The 18,000-nt window shown below is 39.9% G+C and overlaps 1 protein-coding gene across 5 annotated transcripts in view; it reads right to left on the reverse strand.

The window, feature by feature from the left end:
• LOC143022121 (nuclear valosin-containing protein-like) overlaps positions 1–18,000 on the reverse strand; it is a 170,363-nt gene that overhangs the window by 67,811 nt on the left and 84,552 nt on the right. For all 5 annotated transcript variants that reach the window (XM_076180131.1, XM_076180130.1, XM_076180134.1 and 2 more), the window contains one exon: positions 11,240–11,358. In XM_076180131.1, coding sequence (XP_076036246.1) covers positions 11,240–11,358 — 119 coding nt within the window. The remainder of the gene's footprint in view (positions 1–11,239; positions 11,359–18,000) is intronic.

Consider the following 18,000-nt stretch of genomic DNA (forward strand, 5'->3'; position numbering starts at 1 on the left):
CAAGGAAGATCATGTACAACAAACCTGATCTGCTTCTATTTGAGACTACATACATACATACATACATACATACATACATATACCAAGGCTTTTTCCCTTACAAGGGAGGTAGCTAAAAAGGAAAAGGCATAAAATCACTCCCACCCATTCCATCCCTGAATACACTCCACACCCCTCCACACTCCCTCTTATCTTAGCACCTCCTGGATGACGGGTCATCCCTACACCTTGTCCACTGCCCTGGGTCAGAAGCAGTGTCACAAGACACAGCACATCCACAGCAAGGCCGCTTCATTAAATCGGCGAACCCCCCTCTCCGTCCCATGTATAAAGGGAGAAGACGGGGAGAAATCCCTTCAGGCTGTGTCAAATTTTGCTCACACATACTACCTCACCCCCCATGCATCACAACATCATCCACATACAACCATTCTCCATTCACCCCTATCTTCTGTCCTCTCCCATCCTTCCTCAACAGACATTCCCCTCTTCCCCAAAGCCCCCTTCACCCCATCCATCCATCCATCTCATCCTAGGACGTCCCCTCATGTTCACTCCCTCCACATCTGCCTTCCATACCTCCTTTACTAGTCTTTCTTCACTCATTCTTTCCATGTGTCCAAACTATCATAATACTCTTTCATCAACCCTATCTCCCAACCCCCTTTCCACCCCTGTTCTCCTCACCTCCTCATTTCTCACTCTAGCCTAGTAACCCCCATCATACTTCTCAGACACCTTATCTCAAATACATTCAAACTCCTTCTCTCTTCCTCTTTTATGTTCCATGTAAATTCGAGACTAATAGAAATAATACAAGAGAGGGATGATTGGGCAGACTGTGCCTTTCTAGACCTACAAAAAGAATTTGATAAGGTTCCACACAAGAAACTAATAAGAAAAATAGAATCGATAGGTGACGTCAGAGGAAAATTATTGGAATGGATGGAAGACTTCCTGATTGGGAAAAAAATGATGGTAGTCATTAGAGACAAGTAATCAAATTAGGAAGAGATGATAAGTGGTGTCCCACAAGTTTCGGTACTAGCTTTAAGCATGTTTGCCATATATATAAATGACATGGATGAGGGAGTAGAGTGTTATATGAATTTCTTCACAGATGATGCAAAAATACTAAAGAAAGTAAGTACAGAGGAGGATTGCAAATCATTACAGTTAGCCCTGGACAAAATCTGGAAATGGACTCAAAAGTGGGAAGTGAACTTCAATATCAAGAAATGTAGTATAATGGAGTTTGGAAAAAGTAAAAGCAGAATATCAATAAATTATAAATTGGTGAAGAAGTCAAGAAAGTGAACTTGGAAAGAGACCTTGGAGTAATATCAGCAAAGACATGACACCAGACAAACATATCAATAAAATAGTTGGAGAAACCTTCAACCTTTTAAGGTCAATGAATGTGGCATTTGACTACTTGGATGAGGAAATGATTAAAAAAATATCAATTACACTAATAAGAACAAAACTGGAGTATGCAGCAACACTATGGACACCCAGTACTAAAAAGAATATAAAGAAATTAGAAAGAATACAAAGAGCAACAACAAAATTGGCACCAGCTCTTTCCAAATTAAGACGCGAACAAAGATGATCTAAATTGAAATCACCAACTCGGGAACAAAGAGGAGAAAGATGTGCTATCTATAGAATCATGAAAGGAATGGAGATCCTAGATAGGAATCATTTACTAAAACTGGACAATGAAAACATGCGAACACAAAAAAACTCAAAAAGGATAACTATAGAAGATATCTGAAAAAAAAAAAAAAAAAAAAAAAAAAAAAAAAAAAAAAAAAAAAAAAAAAACGCAACCAGTGCTTGATGTTTACATTTTTTCAGCTGTGTTAAATGTGTTTACATAGAGTACAGGTACTCATTTAACGACCTACTCGGTTAACGACAACTCGGAGTAACGACGGGCTTTATGACGTTTAACGTAAATCTCCCGAAGTTACAACGTCGTGTAAGATAATTAAGTTGGCTGAGACAAATTTGTATAATGTTATAAATGAACTTGTACGGTGGATATTAGCTGTGAGGTAAAGTGTTCTGAAGCTTAGGTCTACATTACCATCCTGCAAGCTGCAAAAACTACCTGGGGTACAGTGTATACCGGTAGTGGTAAAATTTTAGTTTTGACTATGGGCGCAATATAGCAATAGAAAATTAATTTTGTAAATTATAATGTATCAACGTAATATGCAATTTTGTGAGCGGAAATGAAAAAAAAAATGCTAATACAGATTTCGCAAGTAACGAAGTCATGTCGGACGAATGGTACACCATGTTTGTTATGATAGATGCCGATGTCGAAGAAATGAAAGAATGATAAATTAATTCGTCTAACCTAAACTAAACTAACCTGTGTTTAATCATTACCTGCAAATTAAATGTCATCCGGCTCGTCCTCGTTGTCGTCGTCGTGAGAGACGTTGGTAGACGACAAGATGGCGTCCCGAGCCTATGCTACCGACTTCGTTCATTAGCATATTTTCTTGTAGCAAGTTATTTTTTACTTTCATTTCCGCCCACAAAATTGCATATTACGTTGATACATTTTAATTTACAAAATTAATAATTAAGTTTCTATTGCTATATTGCGCCCATGGTCGAAACTAAAAAAATACCCCGGTATTCAATATGGAATGTCAGCATACGCGGATTTGGTCATATACGGTAATTTTAGGAACCTAACCACCGTAAATAAACAGTAAATAAAGCTTTAATGTACTGTATAAAAGAGGGAAAATACGCGAAAATAAAGATACATGTATTGCTGGACATTGTACATACAGTACATGTACGTATATGTCTACACTTTTGCTTAACGACCAATTCGGTTAACGAAGGTGCGCTGGTCCCAATTGTCGTCGTTAAACGAGGAGTGGTTGTACTAAAAGAAATTTATAATAGGGGTGTGATCAAATATGTTCCACAACAAAAGCAAGAAAGAATATACATAAAAAACTGGTACAACAAAAAATGTAGTGAAGCCAAGGGTATAAGAGACAAAGCCTGAAAAAAAAAAAAGCAAATGGCAAACATACATCAAACTAAGAAATGATTATGTAAAAATATGCAGGGAGGAAAAGAGAAATTACAGATACGTGAATGGTAAACTGAAAAACAAACAAGAAATACAAAAACTATGCCAAGGAAATCATGAATACACAGAAGAACAAGAAATGGCAGAAGTTATGAGTGACCACTTCAAATCAGTTTTCACAATTGAGAATTACCTAACTGTGAAGGAATAGAGAAACAGAAATCCCCCCAAATGAAGGAAATAACCATAACAAAAAAGGAAATCAGTGACCAAATAAAAAACCTAGATGTTAGAAAATCGCATGGTCCGGATGGAATTGCAAATTGGATACTGAAGGAATGCGTGGAGGAACTAACGGATAAAATACACACTATAATAAAATACTCACTCAAAGAAGGAAAAGTACCACAAGACTGGAAAAATGCAAACATTGTACCAATATATAAAGGAGGAAGTAAGGAAGATCCAACTAACTACAGACCGGTCTCCCTAACAAGCACAGTAGCTAAAATATGTGAAAAAGTGATTAAAAGTAGATGGGTTAAACATCTGGAAGAAAAATCTATACTAAACCCAAGCCAATTTGGATTTAGACAAGGAAGATCATGTACAACAAATTTAATCTGATTCTATTCGAGAATAATAGATGAGAGAGATGGATGGGCAGAGTGTGCCTATCTAGATCTACAAAAGGCATTTGACAAAGTGCCACACAAAAAATTATTAGGAAAATTAGAACCAATAGGTGGCATTGCAGGTAATCTATTAAAATGGATGGAAGACTTCCTGACTGGGAGAAAAATGAGGGTAGTAATTAGAGACAAATACTCGAAATGGGAAGAAATGATAAGTGGTGTTCCACAAGGGTCACTGGCTCCAATCATGTTTGCCATATATGTAAACGACATGGACGAAGGAGTTGAATGTTATATGAATTTCTTTGCAGATGATGCAAAAATATTAAAGAAAGTATCAACAAATGAGGACTGTGACTCATTACAATCAGACCTGGACACAATCTGGAAATGGACTCAAAAGTGGGAGGTGAACTTTAATATCAAGAAGTGTAGCATAATGGAGTTTGGTAAAAGCAAAAACAGAATAAAAAAAATACAAAATTAGTGAAAATTAAATAAAAAAAAGTGCACTCGGAAAAGGACCTTGGAGTGATAATCAGCAATGACATGACACCAGACAGACATATAAACAATATAGTAGGTGAAACATACAACCTACTAAGGTCAATGAAAGTGGCATTTGAATACTTAGATGAAAAAAAAATAGTCACATTGATTAGATCAAAACTGGAATATGCAGCGACACAATGGACACCCAGTACTAAAAACAATATAAGGAAACTAGAAAGAATACAGAGATCAACAACAAAGTTGGCACCAGCTTTCCAAATTAACATACGGACAAAGATTATCGAAACTAGAACTACCAACACTAGAGCAAAGAAGAGAAAGAGGTAATTTACTGACTATATATAGAATCATGACAGGAATGGAAATCCTTGACAGAAAAGGTTGACTAAAAATTGACAATGGAAAAAAAAGAGGTCATGAAAAGAAACTCAAAAAGGACAACTATAGAAGAGATAGGAAAAAGAATAGCTTCCCACACAGAATGCTGGATATAGGGAATAACTTAAGATGGAAAAAACAGTGTGTGCAAATACTATTCATGATTTTAAGAATAAACTTGATGCTGAAAGATACAAAGACGGGTCACCACGAGCATAGCTCCCTTCCCATATAATACAACTAGGCATATACTAGTAAAAAAAAAAATAGAAAGAATGCAAAGAGCAGCAACAAAAATGGCACCTACACTATCAAATTTGACATACAAACAAAGATTGGATCAATTTCATCTATCAACACTGGAAAAGAGAAGAGAAAGAGGTGATTTGTTAACCATTTACAGAATTATAAAAGGGATGGAAATTCTTGATAGAGACGACTTATTAAAATGGGACAGAAGTGACATAAGAGGACACGAGAAGAAGCTAAAGAAGAACAATTACAGAAGAGATTTGAAAAAGAATAGCTTCCCACATAGAGTGATTGATGTCTGGAACAAACTAAACAGAGAAACAGTGAGTGCCAAAACTATACAAAATTTTAAGAATAAACTGGATGCTGAGAGATATGAAAATGGGTCACTATGAGCATAGCTCGTCCTGTAAAATACAACTAGGTAAATATATTCTGGGGTATTGGCTGCATGTTATTGTGGTAAAGTAGCATGAAGTTGATACTTTAGGGTCTATATGGGGCGCCCCTATGGACCAGAGCCACACATCGTTTTGTCTGTGATAGAGGAAGACACTGTTCATAGAGAAATTATGACACTTATTACACTACGACTGTCCCTATGTTATGCTGTCCCCCAACCCCTTGTTACTGTCCTGTACCATTTCTCTGAATATTAACCCCTACCATACTGTGACGCCTACGTAGGCGTCATGAGGAGCAAGTGGGTGCGCGAGGATGCTGACGTCGTTGTCTTGATTATATTTATCGTAGTCATACCTGCGTGACTCCCATAATCTGTAAACTGGCTTCATCATATTTTCTATGGTTATCAAAATTCACAGGTGAAAGAGAACGAGCGATAGAGCAGTGACTTTATTATGACGCAACATTGCAGGTCTGGCAGCTAATGCTGCCAGACGTGCGATGTGGCCCGTATTGAAGGGGTTAATTTCCTTTTTTGCCTACCTTCCCTGTGGTGGGGGAAAAGAATACTACCAACAAGTATTTCCACTTGGATCGTAATAGACGAGAAGAAAGGGACGGGGATTGGGACCAGGCATCCTTCTCCTTGTAGCCCCACAGGGGACATTCCTAAATAAAGTAAAGGCATAAGAGGGTCTCAGAGTTTTCCCACCAGCACCCTAAGGTTTGGGTCTTTTAACCACTTCCATACGGTGACGCCTACGTAGGCAGCATGAGGAGCAAGTGGGTACTCGATGATGCCGACGTTGGCATCTTGATTATATTCATTGTAGTCGTACCTACGTAACCTCCATTCTCTCTAAACTGGCTTCATCATATTTTCTATGGTTATTCAAGTACACGGGTGAAAGAGATTGAACGATTGAGCACCGACTTTATTTTCTATAATGCGATTATTATGATGCAACATCGCACGTCGGGCAGCTAATGCTGCCAGACGTACGATGTGCCCCGGAGTGAAGAGGTTAATGTGCGTGGATGTGGTACCGATACGAGTAAAAGGGAAGAGATAGGTATTATGTTTGTGAGAAGAAAGATGGATGTGTTGGCTTTGAGTGAAACTAAGTTGAGAGGGAAGGGCAAGTGTAAGTTTGGGAGTGTAAGTGGGAGGTTATCAGGAGTGAAGAGATGGCGAGGGAGGGAAGGGGTGGCTATACTAGTAAGTGAAGAGATAGGTAAATGTGTTGTGGAGTGGAAGGAGGTTTCTTCAAGGTTAATGTGGATGAAGGTGAAACTGGGAAAGTAGATGTGGGTTTTTGTAAGTGCATATGGGCCTGGTAGTGAGAAGAGTGTAGAAGAAAGGGAGGCTTTTTGGATAGATTTAAATGAGTGCATAGAGGATTTAGGGAGAAATGTCAATGTAATAGTACTGGGAGACCTTAATGCTAGGGTAGGAAATGATCCGATTGATGGTGTGGTTGGGAAATGTGGAGTTCCAGGAAAGAATTGTAGTGGAGAGTTGATGGTGCAGGTGTGTCTAGAGAGTTGATGATAGCAAATAGTGTTTCGGAAGAAAGTCAAGCATAAGTACACATGGGAGAGGGTGGTGGAGGGAAGGGTGGTAGATAGAGCATTAATGGATTATGTAGTGGTAAATAGGATTATGATAGGAAGAGTTAAGGATGTACATGTGCTAAGGGGAGAGGGTGGGGGAATATCAGATCATTTTTTGGTAGAAGGTAAGTTGAGAGTGGAGGATAGATGGAGAAAGAGGAAAGGGACAAAAGGTAGGGAGGTACTTAGAGTGAACTCTTTAAATGAAAATGAGCTGAAGGAGGAGTGGGGAGGGTGTGTGAAGGATAGAGTAGAGCTAGGAGTGGAGGAGGAATGGAGATGGTTCAATGAGGGAGTCACAAAGTGTGCAAAGATTGTTTGTGGAACAAGAAGGACAGGAGGAAATAGAAGGAAGGGTAGTAAATGGTGGGATGAGGACACAAAGAAGGTTGTAGAAGAGAAGAAGCGAGCTTTCACAGATTGGTTACAAAATAGGATGAGGGAGTCATATGAGAGGTACAAAGAAAAGAAAAGAGAAGTAAAGCAAAAGGGAAAGGAGGCAAAGAGGAGAGCAGATGTGAAGTGGGGTAAGAGTATGACAGAAAATTTTGAAAGTAATAAAAAGATGTTTTGGAAAGAAATTAAGAGAGGAAGAGGAGGCAAATCAAGTAGAGAAGAAAAGGTAAAAGGTGCAGATGGAGAGATGATAATGGAAGAGAAGGCAGTAAGGGGAAGATGGGCAGAATATTTTAGGGAGTTGCTAAATGTGAAGGAGGATAGGGAAGGAAAGATAGCTGCAGTGGGAAATGCTAAGAAAATGACCGTGATGAGTGAGGAAAATGGAAGAGAAGGAAGGATGAAGTGAAGGCAGTTGCTAAGATGATGAAAGCAGGTAAGGCACCTGGTCTGGATGGATGCCATGCAGAATGTCTGAAGAAAGGGGGTGCAGTGATGGTGGACTGGCTGGTGAGGTTATTTAATGTTTGCTGGAGAGAGGGTAGAGTGCCGGAGGACTGGAGGAGTGCCTGTATAGTTCCACTTTACAAGGGAAAAGAGGACAAGTGTGAATGTAGTAGTTTCAGAGGGATTAGTTTGTTAAGTGTAGTTGGGAAGGCTTATGGGAGAATCTTGATTAAGAGGATTAGGAGAGGAACAGAGGAAGTAATTGGTGATGAACAGTGTGGATTTAGGACAGGCAGAGGTTGTGTAGATCAGATCTTTGTGGTAAGACAGATATGTGAGAAAGCTATAGGAAAAGGGAAGGATGTTTTTTGGGCTTTTATGGATCTGGAAAAGGCTTATGACAGGGTAGATAGAAAGGCACTGTGGGAGGTTTTGCTGATATACTGGATAGGAGGAAAGCTTCTAGGAGCTGTTAAGAGTTTTATGAGGGTAGTAGAGCTTGTGTCAGGATTAGAAATGGAGAGAGTGAGTGGTTCGAGGCAAAGGTGGGACTTCGTCAAGGATGCATTATGTCATCCTGACTGTTCAACTTATACAAGGATGGGGAAGTGCGTGAGGTAAATGCAAGGGTAGTGGGTCAGGGATTGGAGATGGTTAAAGAAAATGGAGAAAAGTGGGAGGTGAGCCAGCTGTTGTTTGCCAACGACACTGCACTCGTGGCAGGATCGGAGGAGGGATTGAGGAAGTTGGTGACAGAGTTTGGGAGTGTGTGTGATAGAAGAAAGCTGAAGATAAATGTGGGTAAAAGTAAGGTGATGAGATGTACAAGGGGTGAAAGTGGCAGTAGACTGGAAGTGAGTATTAAGGGAGAGCGACTGGAGGAAGTAGATAGTTTTAGATACTTGGGTGCAAATGTGGCAGGAAAAGGTGGAGTGAAGGTGGAGGTAGAATGTAGATTGAGAGAAGCAAGTAAATGCCTTGGTGGATTAAAAAGTGTAATGAGGAATAGACATTTGGGAATGGATGCTAAGAGGAGACTGTATGAAGGAGTGATTGTGCCTCTTAGCATCCGTTCCCAAATGTCTATTTCTCATTACATTTTTAGTTCCCCAAGGTATTTACTCACTTTTCTCAATCTACATAATACCTCTACTTCCACTCCTCCCTTTTCTGCCACAATTGCACCCAAGTATCTGAAATAATCTAATACCTCCAGTCTCTCTCACTTAGTACTCACTTCTAGTCAGCTACCACTTTCTTCCCTTGTACATCTCATCACCTTACTTTTACCCACATTTATCTTCAACTTCCTTCTTTCGCACACCTTCCTAAACTCTGTCACTAACTTCCTCAATTCCTCCTTTGATCCTGCTAAAAGTGCAGTATCATCTGCAAACAACACTTTCCTCCATTGTCTTTAACCATCTCCAATCCCCGACCCACTACCCTTGCATTTACCTCTTGCACCACACCATCCATGTATAAATTGAACAGCCAGGGTGACATAACACATCCCTCACGAAGTCCCACTTTTACCTCAAACCACTCACTTTCTCCATTTCTAATCTTAACACACCTCTACTAATCTCGTAAAAACTCTTGACAGCTCCTAAAAGCTTTCCTCCTATCCCATGTATCTGCAATACCTCCCACAGTGCCTTCCTGTATATACTGTCATAAGTTTTTCCAAATCCATAAAAGACCCCAAAAAACATCCTTATCTTTTCCTATAGCTTTCTCACATATCTGTCTTACCACAAAAATCTGATCTATACAACACCTACCTGTCCTAAATCCACACCATTCCTCTCCTAATCTTTTCAATCAAAACTCTCCCATTAGCCTTCCCAACTACACTTAACAAACCGATCCCTCTGAAACTACTACACTCACACTTGTCCCCTTTTCCCTTGTAAGGTGAAACTATACAGGCACTCCTCCAGTCCTTAGGCACTCTACCCTCTCTTAAACAAACATTAAATAACCTTACCAGCTAGTCCATCATCACTGTACCTCGTTTTTTTCAGACATTCTGTATGACATCTACCCAGACCAGGTGCCTTTCCTGCTCTCATCATCTTAACAACTGCCTTCTCTTCATCCTTCCTTATTTCTCCTCCATTTTCCTCACTCGTCACTGTCATTTTCTTACCACTTCCCACTGCAACTATCTTTCCCTTCCTATCCTCCTTCACATTTAGCAACTCCCTAAAATACTCTGCCCATCTTCCTCTTACTGCCTTCTCTTCCATTATCATCTCTCCATCTGCACCTTTTGCCTTTTCTTCTCTATTTGATTCGCCTCCTCTTCCTCTCTTAATTTCTTTACAAAACATCTTTTTATTACTTTCAAAATTTTCTGTCATACTTTTACTCCATTTCACATCTTATGCTTTAGAAGAGGATATTCAACTCTAGACTATTTGCAGATGGTGAACCAATTAATCAAGAAAATGACAGACTACAACATATCTCTTTGTTAAGCTTTCTGAGTCACTAGAATCAATAGCAATACTATATTTGATATAAGAAGGGTGCAAACACATCATAAGGGTTCTAGATTAGATTTATGCAAAAGGTGCCACTGTTATTCAACTATATAAAGATAGAAATCAAGATCGATAAAGGTAAAGGCAAGGCAATATAATTTCACCCAAACTATTTACAACTTCCTTGTAAGAGATTTTCAAAGGGATGAGTTGAGAAGAAAAAAGGTTTGAAGATTAATGGCGAATATTCTAACTACCTAAGATTTGTGAATGACATTATTCTTATTTCAGAAAGAGTAGGAGACTCACAAGATATCGTATGCTGAGTGATCTGAACAAGGAAAGTCATAAAGTAGGTTTAAAAATTAATAAAAGTAATAAACAACATGAAATTTCAAAGTAAAAAGAATAATTGATGGTGAGTTTTGAAGAAGTTGAATAGTATAATTATTTAGGCCAGCTGGTGAAAGTGACAAAAGAACATGATAATGAAATAAATAGAGGAGTAGGGTGGAGACATGTTATAGAATGAGGGATCCAAGTACATGTTTTTGAGAAATGAAAGGTGCTAAAAGAAATAGGTAGCTGGGGATGGACACAAAGAGAAGACTATTTGAATGGGTTATTGTAAGGCAGAAAAGAATTCAAACATGTTTGAGATGTATGATGAGGGTTATTAAGTATGGAAAGAGTGAGAAATGAGGAGGAGGTGAGGCAGAGGGCAGAGGCAGATAGGTTGCTGGCAGGTAGGGTTGATCAAAGCATACTGGGATGGTCTGGACACATGGATGAGGTCAAACAATCATAATCATCAATAGGGGCATATGTGAAGGAGTGCATTGTTTTACTCAAGCACTGGCACCAGTCCCCATGGTCCCTGCAATCAAGCTCCCATACAGCCACCCTTCCTTCCTTCCCACTACAAACAATTCTCGACAGGTTCGATGAACTTGCCCCAGCCATGAATTCTGAGGGTGTCCCATTGTCTCCTTCAGAGAGGATTCTCTGAAGACACTTAGTACTAAAATGAGTCTCATACATACCTTTTCCATGCAATCCCTTGGGCTTTATCTGACAGCTTTTTAAGGTCCCCTGGCATGTATCCTGGGGTGCGATGGGCTATTTCATCTAAGTTTATGTGGGGACTTTCCTTACACAGCAACTATAAATTGGAAAAGAAAAGAAAAAATACTGTAGACATTATATGTATAAACATGAGCCACATTATGGAAGGTAAATAATCACTTAAATCAATTAGATATTCAATAACATTTAGTTAAACTACAGCAATGGTCTGAAAAGTGGCTTATGAAATTTAACACAAGTAAATGTGAGGTTATGTACATAAGTAAGAATAACAAGTATGATTACAGGGTATTTGGAAATTTATTAACAAAAGTAGATAGTGAAAAGGATCTTAGCATAATTATCAGTTATGATCTCAAATCATCTAAGCAGTGTATTTCAGCCTCAGAGAAAGCAAATAGGATTTTAGGATTGATTGTATGATCTTTTGATCTTAAAAGTCCATCTGTTATTAATACATACATATATATACCAAGGCTTTTTCCCCCTTACAAGGGAGAACATAAGAACATAAGAATAAAGGAGACTGCAAAAGACCATAAGGCCTACACCTGGCAGCTCTGTATCCATCACCACCTGTCATCCCCATCCATAAAGTTGTCTAATCGTTTTTTAAAACAACTGATAGTTTCAGCGCTTACTACATAGTTACTAAGTTTATTCCATTCATCGACCATCCTATTAGTAAACCAATTCTTGCCTATTTCCTTCTTAAATCTAAATTTGTCCAGTTTATACCCATTACTGCGAGTCCTGTCCTGTTGTTTTATTATGATGACCTTGTTTGCATCACCCTTGTTATAGCCTTTGATCCACTTGAACACTTCTATTAGATCACCCCGCACTCTGCGTCTTTCCAGAGAGTGTAAGTTTAGGTGCCTAAGCCTCTCTTCGTAAGGCAAATTTCCGAGTCCTTGTATCATTTTGGTCATTCTTCTCTGTACTGATTCTAGTGAATTTATGTCCATTCTGTAGGACGGAGACCAAAACTGTACCGCATAGTCAAGGATGGGTCTAACTATCGCTAGATAGAGTTTAATAATTACCTCTGCACTTCTATTCGTTACCATCCTAGCAATGAAGCCTAATGCTCTGTTAGCTTTATTTCTGGCGCTAATGCACTGCTTCCTGGTTTTAAGGTCTGGACTCACCAGAACTCCCAAGTCCCTCTCACACTCAGATTTTTCTAAAAATGGGTTATCTAAGTTGTATCTATTTTCAGGGTTGTGCAGCCCTATGTTTAACACGCTACACTTAGAGATATTGAAGTTCATTTGCCATTTCACCAACCATGTTAACAATTTATAGATCATCCTGCAGAATCTCTGTGTCGTCTCCTGACCTAATTAGGCATTCTATTTTAGTGTCGTCCGCAAACTTACAGACATCACTATTTATCCCATCGTCTAAGTCATTTATGTACATAATGAACAAAGGAAAAGGCATAAAAACCATTCCCACCCATTCCATCCCCAACACACTCCACTCCCCTCCACCCTCCCTCTTATCTTGGTACTTCCTGGATAACAGGTCATCCCTGTACCTTGTCCACTGCCCTGGGTCAGAAGCAGTGTCACAAGACACAGCACATCCACAGCAAGGCCGCTTCATTAAATCGGCGACCCCCCCTCTCCATCCCCCCATTGCATAAAAGGAGAAGACGGGGAGAAATCTCTTCGGGCTGCGTCAAATTTTGCTCACACATACTACCTATAAATCATTAGTTTGTCCACATTTGGAATATGTTGTTTCAGTGTAGTCACCAAATCTCATTAAAGACATTGACAGACTGGTAAAAGTACAATGGGGAGCCACATAATTGATTCCTAATATCAGAAATAAATTATACGAAAAATGACAAAAACATACAAATCTATTTTCCTTAAAAAAGTGCAGACACTGGGGTGATTTGATACAGATCTGTAAGATTCTAAAGGGAATTGACAATATCAAAAGTAATGAAATTTTCACAATGACTGAACAAGACAAGAAATAATCGTCTCAAACTGTCAAAACATAGATTTAATTGGAGAATGGGCAAAAAGAACTTTGTCAACTGTGTAGTAAAGAAAAGGCATAAACTTCCTGCAGAGGATGTGCAATGTAGTATAATTTGAAGTTTCAAGATTCAGATCAGTGGTTTTTAACCTTTTTTTGGCTGCAACCCAAAATCCTGTCCAGATTGATGGCGACCCTTACCTTCACAAACATTTTTATTTAAATTGTAAAATACATATGTCTTCATGCATTGCTTCTGACACAGAGCAGTGGGAGAGATGCAGGGATGACCCATCATCAAGGAGACGAGATAAGAGGGAGGGGGGTAAATGGGAGTGGAGTATGTGGAGATGGATTTGGTGGGAGTGGATTTTATGCCTTTGACTTTGGTTACTTCCCCTGTAAGGGGGGAAAAGCCGTTGGTATATGTATGTGTCAAATGCTTGTCTGGGGTATTGGATGTATGTTATTGTGGAATTAAAAGCTGCTCAAAGGCATGCAGCTGATACTATAGGGTCTATAAGGTGTGCGCCTATTGACCAAAGCCACACATAATTTTGTCTGTGACAGGAAATCTCTATTCATAGAGAAATGATACTTTAATATAGTGCAACTGTCCCTCCGTATGGTGTCCCCCCCCCCCACTCTTAATACTGTCCTGTACCACTTCTCTAAATATACATACATACATATACCATGGCTTTTTCCCCCTTACTAGGGAGGTAGCCAAAAAGGAAAAGGCATAAAATCATTCCCACCCATTCCATCCCTGTATTATCTGCACACCCGTCTACCCTCCCTCTAATCTTAGCTCCTCCTTGCGACACTTCCCTTGGTCAGAAGCAGTGTCGCAAGACACAGCACATCCACAGCAAGGCCGCTTCATTAATTCGGCGACCCCCCCCCCTATCCGTCACCCCCATGTTAAAAGGAGAAGACGGGAGAAATCCCTTCGGGCTGTGTCAAATTTTGTTTACACATACTACCTCAACCCCCATCCCCCTGACCATTCCACCTATTGCATCACAAAATCATCCACATACAACCATTCTCCATTCACCCCTGTCTTCTCTCCTCTCCCGTCCTTCCTCAACAGACATTCCCCTCTTCCCCAAAGCCCCCTTCACCCCATCCATCCACCTCATCCTAGGACGTCCCCTCATGTTCACTCCCTCCATATCTGCCTTCCATACCTCTTTTACTAGTCTTTCTTCACTCATTCTTTCCATGTGTCTAAACCATCCTAATACTCATTCATCAATCCTATCTCCCAACTTCCTTTCCATCCCTGTTCTCCTCCTAACCTCCTCATTTCTCACTCTATCTAGCCTAGTAACCTCTATGATACTTCTCAGACACCTCATCTCAAAGACATTCAAATTCCCCTCTTATGCTCCCTGTTTCTGTCCCATACAGTGCTGTTGGCACAATCACTCCTTCATACAGTCTCCTCTTAGCATCCATTCCCAAATGTCTATTCCTCATTACACTCTTCAATCCACCAAGGCATTTACTCGCTTCTCTCAATCTGCATTCTACCTCCACCTCCACTCCTCCCTTTCCTGCCACATTTGCACCCAAGTATCTAAAACTATCCACTTCCTCCAGTTGCTTTCCCGTAATCCTCACTTCCAGTCTGCTGCCCTTGTACATCTCATCACCTTACTTTTACCCACATTTATATTCAACTTTCTTCTTTCACACACTCTCCCAAACTCTGTCACCAACTTCCTCAATCCCTCCTCTGATCCTGCTACAAGCGCAGTGTCGTCCGCAAACAACAGCTGGCTCACCTTCCACTTTTCTCCATTTTCTTTAACCATCTCCATTCCCAGACCCACTACCCTTGCATTTACCTCTCGCACTACCCTATCCATGTACAAGTTGAGCAGCCAGGGCGACATAACGCATCCTTGACGAAGTCCCACCTTTACCTCGAACTACTCACTCTCTCCATTTCTAATCCTGACACAAGCTCTACTACTATCATTAAAATTCTTGACAGCTCCAAAAAGCTTTCCTTCTATCCCTTATAACCGCAAAACCTCCCACAGTGCCTTTCTGTCTACCCTGTCATAAGCCTTTTCCAGATCCATAAAAGACCCCAAAAAATATCCTTCCCCTTTCCTATAGCTTTCTCACATATCTGTCTTACCAGGAAAAAATGCTTTTTTATTTTCCAGAGCCATTTTTTTTTCACCAGAGCCATTTTTTTTAATTACCAGAGCCATTTTTGATACTTCCAGAGCCATTTTTTTGCATGTTCGATTTCCTCCAAACTATTGGAAGGCTAACTCATTACTCATTTGCATGAAAAATAACTTCTTTTTGTAAACAAATCAGCCTTTAATTTTGGGCGGAGGGGGATGGGTGGGGGAAGAATAAGATACATGCAAATTTACAGGTTATTATTCTAATGTATTGATACAAACATGTAAAATTAGTTAATGGATTTCAATACAATGCGAATTACTGAGTTTCCTTGTTAAGTTATGATTCACTTGCAGTTTTGTAGAATAAAATTAGTAGTTTCTGACTTTCTGATGTTCTGCATAGTTCTATGCAGGTCTTCTATGGTAGCATTACAAGGTCACTATGTAATTTTCATTACTTGATATTAATCTAGTTATAGCAACCTAATAGGTTAAACCTGTTTATATGATTATTTGATTAATCTATTAGCATGTAGTTCTCAACTTCTCATTCTCAATGCTCAGTTTACACTAGGTCTCTTAATCACTTTTACTCACTCTTTAACACTTGCACTTTGAATTTTTGATGATTCGATCCAGTTACTGTTATTAAGTCAATGGTGCATTGTACATGTAGTCAGGGCGTTGATTGGGCAGCTAGCTGCATGCAACCAATGAACTTCCCTGCATACAGGTACCATGCAATTCGCAACTAATGACATTACGTAGCACGATAGTCGTGTAGAGTCTATTCAACATGTACTAGTATACGCGTGCATGCAGCTGATACGAAGCTAGGCTAGGTAAGCCATTGAACTCTAGCAGCTATACCGCATACACATACGTACGTACATCTGATCTACACAACCTCTACCCGTCCTAAATCCACACTGTTCCTCACCAATTACTCCCTCTGTTCCTCTCCTAATCCTATCAATCAAGATCAACCCATAAGCCTTCCCAGCTACACTTGACAAGCTAATCCCTCTGAAACTACTACATTCACACTTGTCCCCTTTTCCCTTGTAAAGTGCATACAGGTACCATGCAATTCGCAACTAGCGACATTATGTAGCACGATAGTCATGTAAAGTCTAGTCAACATGTATTAGTATACGCGTGCATGCAGCTGATACGAAGCTAGGCTACGTAAGCCATTGAACTCTAGCAGCTATACCGCGTCCACATACATACGTACATCAACAAATTAAAGTTGATTGATGTGTTGTGTTTATGATATCGACTGATAATGCAATGATTGATCACGGGTAAGTTGTGTTTGCTCTGATCCTTTCATCAATGGTTATGGGATTCAGGGATTGCCAAATGATGGATAATGCATGAAAAACGTTGAATCTTGCCATGGGAGCGATTTTTTTGTGGGGGATTGCTCCTGCTATTGTATTTGCGAGAGTGACATTGGAACTTTCCCGAGCGAAATCGCTCGTCACTCCCGTGTATTTTTTTTCGCTGTGTCTTACCACAAAAATCTGATCTACACAACCTCTACCCGTCCTAAATCCACTGTTCCTCACCAATTACTCCCTCTGTTCCTCTCCTAATCCTATCAATCAAGATCCTCCCATAAGCCTTCCCAACTACACTTAACAAGCTAATCCCTCTGAAACTACTACATTCACACTTGTCCTCTTTTCCCTTGTAAAGTGGAACTATACAGGCACTCCTCCAGTCCTCCGGCACTCTACCCTCTCTCCAGCAAACATTAAATAACCTCACCAGCCAGTCCACCATCACTGTACCTACTTTTTTTTTTAGACATTCTGCATGGCATCCATCCAGACCAGGTGCCTTACCTGCTTTCATCATCTTAACAACTGTCTTCACTTCATCCTTCCTTATTTCTCCTCCATTTTCCTTACTCATCACGGTAATTTTCTTAGCATTTCCCATTGCAGCTATCTTTCCCTCCCTATCCTCCTTCACATTTAGCAACTCCCTAAAATATTCTGCCCATCTTCCCCTTACTCTCTTCCATTATCATCTCTCCATCTGCACCTTTTACCTTTTCTTCTCTACTTGATTCGCCTCCTCTTCCTCTCTTAATTTCTTTCCAAAACATCTTTTTATTACTTTCAAAATTTTCTGTCATACTCTTACCCCATTTCACATCTGCTCTCCTCTTTGCCTCCTTTACCTTTTGCTTTACTTCTCTTTTCTTTTCTTTGTACCTCTCATATGACTCCCTCGTCCTATTTTGTAACCAATCTGTGAAAGCTCGCTTCTTCTCTTCTACAACCTTCTTTGTTTCCTCATCCCACCATTCACTACCCTTCCTTCTATTTCCTCCTGTCCTTCTTGTTCCACACACCATCTTTGCACACTTTGTGACTCCCTCCTTGAACCATCCCCATTCCTCCTCCACTCCTAGCTCTACTCTATCCTTTACTCCCTCCCACTCCTCCCTCAGTTTCTTCTTGTACTCCTTCTCCTTTTCATTTTCATTTAACGAGTTCACTCTAAGCACCTTCCTACCTTTTGTCCTTTTCCTCTTTCTCCATCTATCCTCC

Source organism: Oratosquilla oratoria, chromosome 43, assembly GCF_046742065.1.
Source record: "Oratosquilla oratoria isolate Oo_2021 chromosome 43, ASM4674206v1, whole genome shotgun sequence".
NCBI classification, from domain to species: Eukaryota; Metazoa; Arthropoda; class Malacostraca; order Stomatopoda; family Squillidae; genus Oratosquilla; species Oratosquilla oratoria.